The following is a 14,955-nucleotide window of genomic DNA, read 5'->3' on the forward strand; positions in this document are numbered from 1 at the left end:
TAAAGATCATTTAAAACACAGAGGCGGCGTCGCGCTTACCCTCACAGGCGAACGATTTTCAGACAGCACCAGTGAGATGAATTATTACGATTATTTACTTATGTTTCATTTGAAAGCATTTTTGTTTTATCTAATTTAATCTAATTAAGGTTACGCAAAATTCACTCGCTGATTTTAACAGAATTTAGCCATATTTTATAACACGGCCACCCCTCCTTCATATGGAATGGTTTAGTCTGGCATTGGGCTTGTCAATTTTAATTAGAAAAAAAAATGATAATTTATCCTTTACGATTTTGTGATAGAGCGTATATAGCTAATTAGGGTCTTATCGACCATTTTATGTTGAGATTTTTTTTTATAAATACAACTAATTGCAAAAAGGCGTGGGGGAACAGCTTCTCAAATGACGGGATACACCCCTACTCAAATAGTTTCAACCTGCCACTTCCTTGTTTTTCAAAAGTTTATTTTGAAAAAAGTTGGTTGCGTTTTCGGCGTCTCCTTTGCTTAGGCGTCTTTATCTGTTTAATAGCCAGAGTCTCTGTATATTTATCAGAAATGAATTAAACGCATGAAGAGATTTGATGGTTCATGACAGTAGCTAGCTCGAAGGCTGGCTCTTGATTTCGGAGGCTGAGACACAGAGAGTTTGATCGAGCCAGAATGTTATCCGCCACCGCTGCCAGCGTCGAGGATTTCAGCCTCAGGTTTCCACTGCATATCCTGGTGTGGGAGAATGATTACAGGAAGCTGGAAAAAGAGCTACAGACGGTATGTGTGTGAGATATCCGTAAATGCTGCTGATGTCTGTAACGTTACACTCTATGAAGCTAATGGTCAAATGAATCAATGATTTGACCGCTGAGAGATTTCTGCCTCCTGTGAATGTCATGACATGCTTGTCATGTATTTAATAATCTAATGAAATTGGACTTGGTGCATTATTGGATCTTACTGCAAAATGCTTCATCAGCTTGCAATCCACTTGTTAGCCACAGCCCTGCTGTTTTGCATTTCACTGGTGAGCTGGTGAGCTCATCTTAATAACAGTAGAGATTCATTTTACTGCAGCATGCTATAGATGTGCTTTTTAAATTGGGTTCCGTAGATAATTTAAAAATAATAATAAATAACAACTCTAACAGTACTGTAGTTAGTAGAAAAAAAACGTAAACGAAACTAAAACAATATTTTACACATTTATAACATTACTTTTTCACCGTATAAATGGGGTCTTTATATATGTAAATACATAGATACCTTTTCTAATTTAGGATGGGTGGTCCCTCACATGAGGATGATCATATTTGTGGGTACAGTGGGGAAAATAATTATTTGATCCACTGCTGATTTTGTAAGTTTGCCCACTTACAATAAAAATTATTAGGGGTCTATAATTTTTATTGTATGTTTATTTAAACGGATCGAGACAGAATATCAACCAAAAAACCTTCAAACATTATATGAAGGTTGTGATTAAATTGATTAGCATTTGATCGAGTGAAATAAGTATTTTGTCCCCTACCAACCAGCAAGAATTCTGCCTCCCACAGATTGGTTATGTGCCCATGTGGAACACAGATTAGCCCTGTCACTTTAAGAAAGTACTCCTAATGTCCTAATGTCAGTGGACACCTGTCCACAGAATCTGTATCTTCCATTCCAACCTCTCCACCGCCATGGGCAAGACCAAAGAGCTGACAAACGTCAGGGACCAGATTGTAGACCTTTTATATGATGTGTATTTTCTGTTTGATATTCTGTCTCTATCCGTTAAAATAAACCTACCATAACAATTATAGACCCTTCATTTCTTTGTAAGTGGGCAAACTTACAAAATCAGCAGGGGATCAAATCATTATTTTCCTCACTGTATGTGGCATCTAAAAGATTGAAAACCCCATGCTGTAGGTGACTGATAAATCAGACATCATGACATCATGTCACAGGAAGTATTCCTAATATTCTGGTTAATTAGTTGCCTTCCACATTTTCATCTCCCCACCCACAAGCCATGCAGCAATGCTTATGATTTTTGCCCCTTTTCAGTTTCCATAAGATATGAACTGTCTGTGTTTACACTCCTTTCAGAGTTACATTGAAGAGGTGGATCCCCGGGGCCGGACCCCTCTGCACCTGGCCGTCTCACTTGGACACTTGGAGTCCGTGAGAGTGCTGCTCAGACACGGCGCGGATGTTTCCAAAGAAAATGACAAACATTGGACAGGTGAGAATGAAGCCATAGCGGTTTGAAGACATAGCAGTCTTCAAAGTAAACCACATTGGCTCTCACAAGAATCCCATTAGAACTATTACCACCACCACTTCCTCGGCTTGAGTCATCAGTGGTTTTTCCAGCCAGTGAAAGTGTTTAGTACCTCTGTTTCAGCTTTTCCGAGATGCAGCGAGCATTATATATATTCTAATAATCACCTCCTTACTGGTCATTGGTCTTTTTTGTCATAAACTAGTATGTTTACCTTTCAATTACAAGTCTATATCCTTGGGTAAGCATAAATGGGTCATATATCTTGTTGTCTGTACAGTGCTGCAGGAAGCGGTTAGCACAGGAGATCCTGAGATGGTGCAGCTGGTTCTCCAGCGGCGAGATTATGTCAAAGCCTCCACTGCGCTGGGTGGCGTTCCAGAGCTACTGTGCAAGATCCGAGAGGTGCGTCTGTCATTTGATCCTGTTCATTATTTTTGTAAATTTTGAGTTCACATTGTGTAATATACATTGCTGTTCAAAAGTGTGGGGCGGTAAGATTTGTTCATGTTTTTGAAAGATGTTTCTTATGCTCACCCAGGCTGCAATTATTTGATTCAAAATACAGTAGAAACAGTAATATTGTGAAATATTATTACAATTGAATTAGTCCATTCTTTAGTGCCACATGATCCTTCAGAAATCATTCTTGCATGCTGCTTTGGTGCTCTAGAAACATTTCTTATTTATGATCGAAAACAGTTGAAAACAGTTGTGCTGCCTAATAGTTTTGTGGAAACTGTGATACATTTTTTTCAGGATTCTTTGAGGATTTGAAAGTTCAAAAGAATAGCATTTATTAACATTCGTTAATATAAGCGGTCAAGTTTTATCAATTTAATGCATCCTTGCAATTTCCTAAAACAAATCTTACTGACTCTGACCCCTAGTTTTAGAATGGTAGTGTGTAAATGATATTATGCTTTTGCCATTGATTTAGCTACATGGCCATTACAAAACCCTTTCTGTATTTTAAGAACATCAAAAGCATATTGTTTTATTCTTTCAGCAATCAGACTTTTTTCATTTGTCACAGGCATTTTCTGTTCTAAGCTCAAATATTGTAACCTTTGCTTTTGCTTTCACTTTTCACTGTGCACTGTATAAGCTTTCTTGCTACCGAACAACCTCGTAAAATTACCCTTCTGTGGTGCTATTTGCAACACTTTTTATATGCAAGTCAAAGTGGCACATGACGCTTGTTGAAGCCAGCCACGGCTCGTCTCTAAGGACATAGAAACTGTCTCAATAATAAATTGTAAATGTGTTTAGCATTCTGCATTATCTGCAACAAATATTTAGGATTTTCTAGTGAGTAGGATGTATTAAAATTGGACGTATAGCTATAGCAGTAATGTATTATGATACTAAGCTGGGCAGAGAGTGCTTGACCTCTGCCCAGCTCTACAGCGCCCCACAATTTTGGTGCGCTCTAATAGAGACCCATTGTGGGCCCTAATTTTTTTTTCAGGTTAACCTTACGTAAACCGTGCTCCAGACCAAGACGATATTAATTAGCTTTCAGCAAATAGTCTGCTTCAGGTCAGCAACTAGTTGGCCGTCCTATGTGGAGTAGCATGTCAAATTAACGAAAGTATAAATCCTTTAGTTTAAACATGCTCATATAAATAGCCTTTATATAGTCCTGCTGTGTTTAAGGTGTCTTCTGAGAATAGACATTTGTTTTCCTCACCGGAATTCCTCCACTTGTAACATTTCTAAAACGACATTAATAAATATTTATGACAAGTCAATAAATATTACGTCAAGTCAATACTAAGATAGTATTATATACGTGTGTCATGTGTACTTAAAGCTTGTCATATCAACATTAGAACTCCACCCTAAGGCTGAATAACGCCTCTGCCAAGAGTGTTATGCATGTGTTCAGCGATTCGAATATAAATCTCACAAAATGTCTATCATAAACTAGAGCTAAGACCCAGAATCCGCCCTACCTAAATTTAGTCAGGAGCAGCTTCTGGTTGAAGACCTGATGCAAGTCATGTGAAAGGGCCTGGAGTGTAATGAACCTCTTTTTATTCCAGTCTCCAGACTTCTACATGGAGATGAAGTGGGAGTTTACTAGCTGGAGTAAGTGCTCTTTTTTCGCCTCTCATGAATCCTTATGACTTTTCTAGGATGTTGAATGATCCTCATCTTGTGCTTCTTTCTCACTCCAGTTCCTCTGGTATCCCGCGTGTGTCCCAGCGACGTGTGCAGAATCTGGAAGAGTGGGGCCTGTCTGAGAGTGGACACCACCCTGCTGGGCTTTGACAACATGACCTGGATCAGAGGAAGAAGAAGCTATATCTTCAGAGAAGAGAGTTAGTTATTCTCTCTGACTGTCTAGTCTAGTTCGCCCATCTGTAGTTTACACATTCATTTGGTGGAGGGGTTCTAGCAAATGTGCTGTGAATTCTTCTGAAGCCTACACGAAGTTCACATTTGTATGTTCCCTAGTGCACTTTGCATGAGGATGAATAATAAGCCTGATGTTTATTTGTGATTGATCAGTAACGTGTGTTCTCACAGACAACTGCACTGAGTTGATGGAAGTTAATCACGAGGACGAGGTGGTGGACACCGAGCGCTTCGATCTCTCCCGCGAGATCGAGGATGTCACCCTGGACTCCATGCAGCCCGCTGAACAGGAAGTTGCCAAGAGGCTGACAACACCTATTGTTAACACATATCTGGACACAAGGGACATTGCTTTTGAGAGGTATGGCCACGTATATACTATTTACTTCTAATAAATATACTACTGTTCAAAAGATTAGGGTCGGTTCGACTTTGTTTTTAATGTTTTTGAAAGAAGTCTATTATGCTCATCAAGGCTGCATTTATTTGAAATACAGTAAAAACTGTAATATTGTGAATATATTGTAAAATAACTGCTTTTTATTTTTTATGTAACTGTTTTCGACTTTCCTGTGATGGCAAAGCTGAATTTTCAACATCATTACTTTGGAAAAAGTGTTCATTTCATTCAATAAAAATCTTACCGACCCCAAACTTTTGAACAATAGTGTATGTGAAAATATATGGATTTGGGTAAATGTTTTTGAACATTGATTCAAACTGACTTTGATCAATTTAAATTGAACTCTTAACACCATTTTTGTTGCTGAAGTTTAAATCAAAGATGCTATTAAAACATTCATTCTGTGCTCAGGTCTAAATCCGGTATCTGGGGTTGGAGGTCAGACAGAACAGAAGTAGTAAATGGATTTGAAGCCAAGGTGAGCCATCAACCAGCTGTTTATGAACTATAATACCATTTAAGAATCATTGGAAGGAGAAAATGTGCTCTTTTAGAATTACAGATACTCCAAAGTGAAAAGTTAATCTTCAGAAACATCAGACTCTCTTTTTAGAGTAGTGAGTTTAAGAATAAGGCAGTCTTTGTCCTGTGGGTGATGATGCTGCTTTTGGCAGGTTTTTTCAGTGAACAATGTGAACGTTGTGATTCGCACCAGGACGGAGCACCTCACAGACGAGGAGAAGGCCAGGATAAAAAGTAATTAACCCACTTTAAGATTTACACTATATATATCATACCCCTTTTCCACCAAAATGGTGCTGATGCTCGACCGGGAAACTGCTAATCTCTCTTAAAACCGACCTATGTTTCCACTTACTTGAGGGATGTACTGTGACTTAATTGATGTTATTACAGTACATAACCAACACACAAAATATATAGCACACCACAGTCTTTGTTTAACCAGTGTTTATCCAATCACAAGCTGCTTTTGATGGAATGGGCTAAAGTTATAACAATCAATTTACACATATTGAATAGATGGACTGAGAAAATTAAGTGGAGCAGCTGTGCGGAGTGACAGACATATTAACAAAATGTCTGTCATTTGAACATGCGACTATCGCCGCATTTGTGTTTCCGCCGTAAACAGATTTGAGGAGCAGTCTAATGTGATCTAGTCCCCTGGCCTCTGACATTATCAGTTTCAGGTTGTAGGGATCCGTTTGAAGCCCAGAATTGCTTTTCCGCCAATGAAAGCACATGGAATTGTTCCACATTGGGATCCAGCACCCTGTCGGTGGTAAAGAGTCAATAGGCTGTTCCCTGCAGTTCTCTGTTATGTTAACTGATTAATATCAATTTCTCTTGATCTCCACAGGCGAAAGGAATGTTCTGGAATCTTTACTCGGCACCGTAGAACAACAGATCGGTGCTCAAGGGGTAAGACGAGCACACGAAACAGACACTGAATTTATTTTCTTCTTAACTGTTTGGACACTTCAGCCACACTTAAGAATGTATGTCTGTCATTAAATTGGATGCAAAATATCAAACCAAGCAGTGTTTTTCAGAAATAACTTAATAATTCTAAGACATTTTAGAAACGAGTTTTAACCAATCGGTCTCAAGGTGATTTTTATTGGGTCTATGAATCCTTTCGTCTCTAGTTCATCACACTAACTATGAACATGTTCCAAATACTTTGTGTATATTTTGAATAGTATCTATTGATTTGTAATTTGAAACCTAACAAACTTACTTTTGTGGATTGTTATGCTTAATGTGTGCTTGTGCCATCTTTCTTTTAAAAAATATATCTTGGTTTGATACTTTATCTAATTTAGTGACATTCATACTTCCATGTGGCTTAAATTCAACATGAAACAGAAGTTGCTGTAGTCTTTTCTTCCCTATTGTGACGTATGTCCAAGTAAACAACATTGTTACTACGAAATGTAGAGTGAGACTTGATTTTGTAAATTTGAAATTGATTGGATGGTTGTGGTTTGCTATTGCTGAGATCTCAGGTTATCCCGCCCTCACGACATTAAACGTCTCATCAGAGAAGAAATATTGCTGCAAGAGAGGACTTATTTTGATTAAAGATGATGGGGGACACATGATGTGCATTTGAAATCATTTATAATGCTGCAATATTTCATTAAGAAATAAGAATTGTCAGTTTTGATTTCATGGTGACTTTAAAGATCCTTGCACACACTGAGTCTGAAATTCGCGTCCGACATTTTTGCACGTTAAAAAATAAATACGACCTCACGTTTTTTCAATCACGCTTGCACACTGCCTCCAAAACTTTCGTGCGTCATAAAAACATTTGGATAGGTTTCGATTTTCTGCGTTTTTCGCATCCATAGCAAGCAGTTTGAATGGTGTTTTGACAATTCAGTGCCACCGAATCGCGAATACGAAAAAACGCATACGAAAATTTCGGACTCAGTGTGCAAGGACCTTAAGTGTCTCCCAGTGTTTTTTTTTGCGGCCACTGGATTTTACAAAGCTGGAAGGATTCTGTATTTTATGTTTCCATGTATGATTACAGGACATGACTATGGAGTTTGCCACTGCCACAAACCCCACAGCTATTACTCCAGATGAGTACTTCAACCCCAACTTCGACCTGCAGGGTAGAGATATTGGTCGACCCTTTGAGCTCACCATCAGAACACAGAAGTAAGACAGGACATTCACTCAACCTCACAAAAAAATTGTTTTTAAAAAAATAAATAAAATGTGTGTGTATGTAAATGTGTATACATACATATACACTGCCCAACCAAATATAAGGTCGCGGTTTGGATTTAAATTAGGCAAATGCTTAAGAGTCAATGATTTGATTGTTATTTCAGTGATTATTATGATTCTAGCATGTCTTATGTTTGGCAACAGTTCTTCTGACCCTAATTGATGGAGTGTGTAGCTTTTCATTTCTTTAACAAGATGAACTGGCACCAATCCAGGCCTTCATTTCATTGAAAGTCTTTGGGATGTTCTGAATGAGACTTTACAGAGTGCTGGACTCTTGCATTGTCAATACAAGATCTTGACCAAAAATCGATGTGCCTCTTTAAGAAATGAAAAGCTACGCACACACCATCAATTAGGGTTAGAAGAACTGTTGCCAAACATAAAACATGCTAGAATCATAATAATCACTGAAATAACGATACAGATGCATCTATTTTTGGTCAAGCAAATGCAAGAGTCCAGCACTCTGTACACTCCATCAGTCAGGGTTAGAAGAAACATATAACATGGTAACCACGTTGAAGAATTGAAGAAAATGGTTTGAGTTTGTGTGACCCCCTTCTCAGATTTAAAGGCACCCTGTGGATGAGCGAGGAGCATCCTCTGTCTCTGGTGGAGCAGGTCACTCCCATCATTGACCTGATGGCTCGCACCAGCACTCACTTTGCCCGACTCAAGGACTTCATCAACCTCAGGTTTCCCCCTGGCTTTCCTGTGAAGATCGGTGAGTGGAAGAATGAAAAAGAGGAACAAACCACCTCAGTTCTGAAATTAATCCCTGTCCATCATAAAATTAGCATTTGTAATGTTATGCTTCAGCTTGAATATTAACTTCTCTAACCTGTAACAAAACTGCAAGTACACTTATTAAAAGTCAACTAAACGTTTGCAAATTTTGTATGGAAGATGGTTTAGTATTAACTAATCTTACTTTCCTGTTTTTCAAGACTGCTTTAATGTTTCAACAAGCCTGAACTTAGATGTTGTCTTTAAAAAAACTTTGTAAAACATTTCTGCTTAAATTTTGGTAGTCAGACAGAGAAAACAGATATCAGTTCTGTATATTGCTTGTGTGAATGGCTTCAATATAACTAGATCATGGGTTCTATTTCTGTTGTTCCTACAGAAATCCCACTGTTCCATGTGTTGAATGCCCGCATCACATTTGGAAACGTCAACAAGTGTAGTACAGATGAGCCTCTGGACACCAACCAATCATCTTCTACACCCACACCTACAGAAGAAAAGTGTGACAACCAGGCTTCAGGTTTGGAAATAGATTGATGTATTCCTCGTCTGTTTGAATAACTTTTTACAGGGATCGTTCAACCAAAAATTCTGTCATCGTTTACTCACCCTCAAGTTGTTCCAAACATGTATGAATTTCTTTCTTCTGCTGAACGCAAAAGAAGATATTTTGAAGAATATGTTTAACCTAAAAGTTGATGGGCCCCATTGACTTCCATAGTATGGGATAAAATGACTATTGAAGTCAATGGGGTACATCAACTGTTTGGTCACTGACATTCTTCAAAATATCTTCTTTTGTGTTCAACAAAAGAACGAAATTCATACAGGTTTGGAAGAACTTGAGGGTGAGTAAATGATGACAGAATTTAAATTTTTTGGGGGTGAATTATCCCATAAACTCTACCAATCACAAACCATCTCAAGCACTTCACCTCATATTAAGAATGAGTTATCTGGATTGATCCAGCAGGGAAATGTTCTAACATGTTGTATTTTTCACTACATGTCGTTTAGTTGCTCCTGCAGAAACTGCTCAATTCGAGGTGTGTCCGTCTGTGTTCGTGGCACCTTCACACTATCACCACAGAGGAGGCAATCGCCACTCCAACACACGCCATTACAACCCAGTGCACCATGATGAAGAGCTGCTCCAGTACGCCATTCACCAGAGCCTGCTTGAGTCCAGTGCACTTAATTCACAGGTCAGAAGGCTTCCTGTGACGGTATTTTGTGCAATTCTTGATGTTGTCTGTCTCTAATATGCAGTCTGGTGGGTCTCTTGTAGGAAACTTTGAGTGATTCTGATGGACAGGCGACACAATCCATGATGAACCGGTTGAGTGATGGGTAATTTCTACATTATATGTCCAGTCTTTTGTTCTGGGGCAAATAGTTACACATACTGGGGTGCGTTTCCCAAAAGCATCGTTAGCCAACTATGGTCGCAAGTTCTGTTGTTATCAGCATAGTTCAACAAGCCTGTGTTTCCCGAAACCATAGTTCCAACGAACATTCACAAACAGGATCGCAAAGTTCTGTGGTTGGAACGACAGCTCTCGACTTGTGGTTGGAAGCATAGTTTCTTGTTTGCATGACATGTGGACTCAATAAATCCTTATCTTGAGCAAAATAAGCAAGCTGACATTCAGTACAATCTATTATTCTTTTATTTTGAATACATACAAATGTAATTTAACCTACGTCTTTTAGTTTGTCAAGAGATTTAAAGCACCGTTTTTTGAAGAGTGTGCATGTGCGTATGCGCTCTAGTACGCAAGAACGAGCCTATGATTTGAATCTGGAAATAAAGCAAATTAACTGAGAAAAATGAGAAATAGTCCTCAGATGCCATGTCCGTAATTTATAGCAAAACATCTAGCATTAATTAGATATCAAACTGATTCATTAAAAGTAGTTATTATTCCAACACCTGCATGACATCATTAACCAACGTGGTTGAACGACCAATTTGCGACAACACGGTTTCGGGAAACAGTCGTTACTACCTAGTTGATTTCTTCAACGATGCATCGTACTATGGTAGTCAAGCAGCGAGTTACGTCGTTGTACGAGAAACGCACCCCTGATCAAGAGTTTTGAGGTTGGTGTTTTTTTTTTTTTTTAAGAAATACATAAATCAATACTTTAATCTAAAATAAAATGCTGTTCTTTTGAATTTTCAATTCATCAAAACATCCTGAAACATGTCACACTTTCCACAAAAATATAAGCGGCACAACTGTTTTCAACATTGATAATAAGTCATATTTTTATTTAATATAAAAATGCATTTTAAAGTAGAAAAGTTATTTTAAATTGTAATAATATTTCACATTATAGCTGTTTAGCAGTAGTCTAGTTAGCAGAAGAAAAGTATAGGTAGGGTGATTTTTATTTATTTATTTATTTTTATTTATTTTTTAAGTGCTCTGTTCATTCCTGTGTACATTTTCTTAAATTGTTATGTTCTGTTACATAACCACAGGTCTGAGTCTGAGGGAGTTTTAGTAGACCTCAGTGACACCACACCCTCCAGCTCTGTCTCCACCTCCAGCCCCGACACTGACCTGCGATTGGCCATGGAGCTTTCGGCCCGGGCACAGGAGGAGGAAGAAAGGAGGAGGAAAGAAGAGGAAGAGGAATTAGAGAGGATTTTACAACTCTCCTTAATGGAAAAGTGACGGAGTAAGATGAGGGAAGGAAAGACAAAGGGAGTTCCTGTTATTGCCATAACCATTAAAACCTTTTTATTTATACCTTTCTTCAGATTCACGCAGCTCTCTGTTGCCGCTGACACACGACTACACTTAGTTACATATTCAGTTTGGAGCCGACATCTGAAAGGTTCTGCTTCCTGATCCAAAAAATAAGCAATTTTTTTTTTCATGATTTTTACTGCTTTCTTCTTTTTTTCCCCTCCTTTAAAGAGGTGATCACGCATTTATTTTATAAGAAATCAGTGCTGCTTTTTAATATTATGTGGTCGAAAGGTTGTGATGTCCTTGACAGTCCAAACATGAACCTGTGTGAGTTTGTACATCTTGACAGTAACGAGTAGATACATTTTTTGTTTGTATTGATAGAAAGGAAGGTTTTTTGCATTAACATTAGCTTTAGTTTTATATTAATACTATATCTCAGGGTTAAACTGATCACCAGTTATTGGTTCCTTTTAAAACCATTGTATACACAGCCAAGGAAAGTGAAAGAAATGAATGTTTTCCACAAAGCAGTAGGACAGTACCATTCTTAAACCCCCCGTGCGCTTTTGTCATTAGACCACTTCTGACTGAAGCATCTGTACTGTAAAGGCAATAAATCCACACCACTGTGCCTCGCTGGAGTAAGAGGCACTCATACAGACCGGAATATTCCTGAAAGGGGCTGTCCGATGTAAGCCAATACGCCTCAAGCTTTTAGTCTGCCTAATTTGTAAAATGATACAATAACACCGCTTGGATCGCCGGAAGTAGGTTGTAACGCAAAGCATGAATGTGGCAGTCCTGGGTCACTTTTTCTGGCACCAACCAAACCTCATGCTACACTAAAGGACTAGGGGAATGTGTGACGAGAAAACCAGCTGTTTTTGTTTCGGAAGGTGACGTTAAAATGGTTGCCTGTAGAAATGTGTGCGGTCGGACAGCATTGTTTGCTGACTGAGGTTCTGATAAATGTGATAATTGATAAACGTGGAAGAACCTGCCCTGCTCTGTCTGGGACTCTTTAGGGAATCTCATGCTGTTCCTTCCTCTTGTAGCTGACAGCGCTATTTATTTTGTTGCAAAATAGTTTTTTTCTTGATTGTTCTTTTGTTGACTCCTTCCTGTAAGTGTTTTTAAAGCCTTGTGCGGCTCGAAAGACATCTGGGTATTGACTTACGGCTTGCAGTATCTCTCTCACTACTTTTTGTATGGACCAGTGTGCTTGAACCGATTTTAACTATATCTGTCACCTCATAATTTTTGGACATTTATATTGCTATATTCTTCCCGTAGCAAACAAGGATCTGAGGCCACAATCTTGCATTTATAATAGGGATGTTGTTATAACAAGACATTGATTTTAGTTATTCTTATGCTGCATTAATAACAGCCTAGAATAAATCCAATGTTCTGGCTACAATTATCCACACATTATTACTGGACACAAAATTTATTTTCATTCTTTATATAAAAGCTAATTTAACTTTTGGTATTTGGGTATAAGTCTTAACTAACTAATTGCCAAAATGTTTAATGGTCTTTACTGGATCAGGGTTCGTGTTGGTTTGATTCTCGGTTAATTGTTATTGCTGCAAAATGCAAGTTTAAAGTATTCTGTTTGAGCATGTTGAAGAAATCTTGAAGGCATTTGTAAACTGTGATGTATGTTTGACGCACACACACACACAAAAGATGTTTTTACTTTAATAAAAGCACTTTATTGACTTTATGGTGCTTCATTAACTATGACAGCTACATGGACATGGAAAATCAAATAATAAAGGCATAAAAGCTATTAAGTTGATCAGATCAATTTTATCATAAAAACCAAGTGTGTTTTACTAATTGTTTTACAAGTATTTTTACTTTGGTTATTAGTGAAAAATGTCTGAAACTTTGAACGTGTACTTTTGATGGCAGGTGATGAAATGTGGGTTTTTTTAACGTTTGTCTTAAGATTCATGCTGCTCTGTTTTTAATACGATCATTCTCTAATCAAATCTATCAATTTATTAAACTTTTATTTTATGGAGAATGATAATCTATCCATCTCCTGTGCCTCATAAATTTTATTAAACAAACCAACAGATGGCACTGTTCTGATGTGTAACAAACTGTCTTTTTTGTTGTTGTCTTAAATGCTTTTTAATATCTTTTTTGAAAAATGTATCCATCACGAATATTCTTAAAGGAAAGTGTGTTAATAGTATTTCTGGTTCTGATTCCTTCCCGCAGGTAACCAATTAGATCTGTGACAAGCAGTAACATTATTCTTAAAAGAGCATTTGAGATATTAAGCATTCTCTTTGTCGCACAATGAGGTTTGATAGTTTATTAGCCTCATATACGAGGGTACATCACTCAGGTTTTGTGAGAAATTGTGTAATGTGACATTTTCTGAATAGGTCCCTGCGTTAGATGTGAACGGTTGGCTTGGCTTCGAGTGCCATGTGTTGGCAGAGGAAAGCTGTATGTCAACAGTGGTTTGAGGCAGTGTGCAGTCAATCTCAGCCGTCTCTGGGAATGAAATCATGATTTCACTGAGATCACATGTGAAAGTGAAGGTATCCGCTTTAAAGAAGCTGACTTGGAGGAATTTTATGGAGTGTCAAATGCATCCAACTTTACATTAAGGCTGATTACTGGTATATGATAGGGTTTTACATAATGATATAAAACGTTTTTTTTTTTTTTGTACAGTTATGGACACTAATATTTTCTTAAAGGGATAGTTCACCCAAAAAATTTAAATGTTGTCATCATTTACTCACCCTCAAGTTGTTCCAAACCTGTATGAATTTAGAATATAACATATTTAGAAGAATATGAGTAACCTATATGAATGGAGATTTTTTTTTTTTTTTTCATTCTGTCAGCTGTCACTGTGTTTTGGTTCCTTGCCATTGTTGCCTTTGGCTTTTGGTTTGCTTAGTTGGGGACACTTAATATTTAACAATATTTTTGATCTGCCTACATTGACACCATTATATGAAAAATGAACTGAGCGGGACGATGACATCACTGCTTTCTCCAGAATGGCTGTATAGATAAATTAACTAAATTATTATTTTTTTACAACAGAAATTAACCATCACTGAACTTACTTAAACTGGACTATGACACTATTTTCTTATAGATCTGCTGTACGGCCAAAACAAACTTTGGTGCATTATTTTCCTGTTTTCACTAAAGCTGCTTTGAAACCTGTTTTGTAAAAAGCATTATATAAATAAAGAATTGATGGGCCCCATTGACTTCCATAGTAAAAAAAATAATAATATGGAAGTCATTGGGGCCTTGGCCTGTTTAGTTACCCATATTCTTCAAAATATCTTCTTTTGTGTTCAGCAGAAGAAAGAAACTCATACAGGTTTGGAACAACTTGAGGGTGAGTAAATTATGACAGAATTTAAATTTTTGGGTGAACTATTCCTTTAAATATGGAAAGTGGGATTGATTTAGTACAAAGTTAATGTAGACCAGCAGTTTGGTTGCCATTCGTGTAATTTTATATAAATTATAGGCTAATTGTCCTCCAGTGTATAGGTGCAAGTTGATCGACTTGTTTACTTCCCAAACAATTGTAACAATTTCAGTCTAACAAATATCAAGTCAGAATTCATATCAGTCCTGTTTACTATATATATAAATCTTGTGCTAAATGATGCAGAAGAAGGATCCTGAATGAATACAGCTTA

General features: G+C 37.6%; 1 protein-coding gene across 2 annotated transcripts; it reads left to right on the forward strand.

Annotated features, from left to right (window-relative positions):
* Nucleotides 1-43: 43 nt before the first annotated feature.
* ankrd13a (ankyrin repeat domain 13A) lies at nucleotides 44-13,365 on the forward strand. Of its 2 annotated transcripts, XM_079607517.1 has the most exons (16): nucleotides 44-774; nucleotides 2,095-2,230; nucleotides 2,550-2,674; nucleotides 4,318-4,363; nucleotides 4,453-4,596; nucleotides 4,805-4,994; nucleotides 5,448-5,514; nucleotides 5,711-5,792; nucleotides 6,418-6,479; nucleotides 7,600-7,730; nucleotides 8,372-8,529; nucleotides 8,932-9,072; nucleotides 9,570-9,757; nucleotides 9,841-9,902; nucleotides 11,041-11,240; nucleotides 11,323-13,079. In XM_079607517.1, exons 1-15 carry the CDS (start codon nucleotides 667-669, stop codon nucleotides 11,234-11,236), a joined length of 1,836 nt encoding a protein of 611 aa, XP_079463643.1. In that variant the 5' UTR covers nucleotides 44-666; the 3' UTR covers nucleotides 11,237-11,240; nucleotides 11,323-13,079. The 2 variants fall into 2 exon arrangements, with proteins under 2 accessions (XP_079463643.1, XP_079463642.1); XM_079607516.1 differs by having other exon boundaries at nucleotides 11,041-13,365.
* The last annotated feature ends 1,590 nt before the right edge of the window (nucleotides 13,366-14,955 follow it).

The sequence above is a fragment of the Phoxinus phoxinus genome (genome assembly GCF_949152265.1).
Source record: "Phoxinus phoxinus genome assembly, chromosome: 3".
NCBI classification, from domain to species: domain Eukaryota; kingdom Metazoa; phylum Chordata; class Actinopteri; order Cypriniformes; family Leuciscidae; genus Phoxinus; species Phoxinus phoxinus.

What these genes read in the sequence shown, in the direction of transcription:
- ankrd13a (XM_079607516.1), top strand. Translation starts at nt 667, where the DNA reads ATGTTATCCGCCACCGCTGCCAGCGTCGAGGATTTCAGCCTCAGGTTT. An exon ending in GTGGGAGTTTACTAGCTGGA is followed by an intron (nt 4,364 to 4,452) that starts GTAAGTGCTCTT and finishes TTCTCACTCCAG; the next exon opens with TTCCTCTGGTATCCCGCGTG. An exon ending in CCAGTGCACTTAATTCACAG is followed by an intron (nt 9,758 to 9,840) that starts GTCAGAAGGCTT and finishes GGTCTCTTGTAG; the next exon opens with GAAACTTTGAGTGATTCTGA.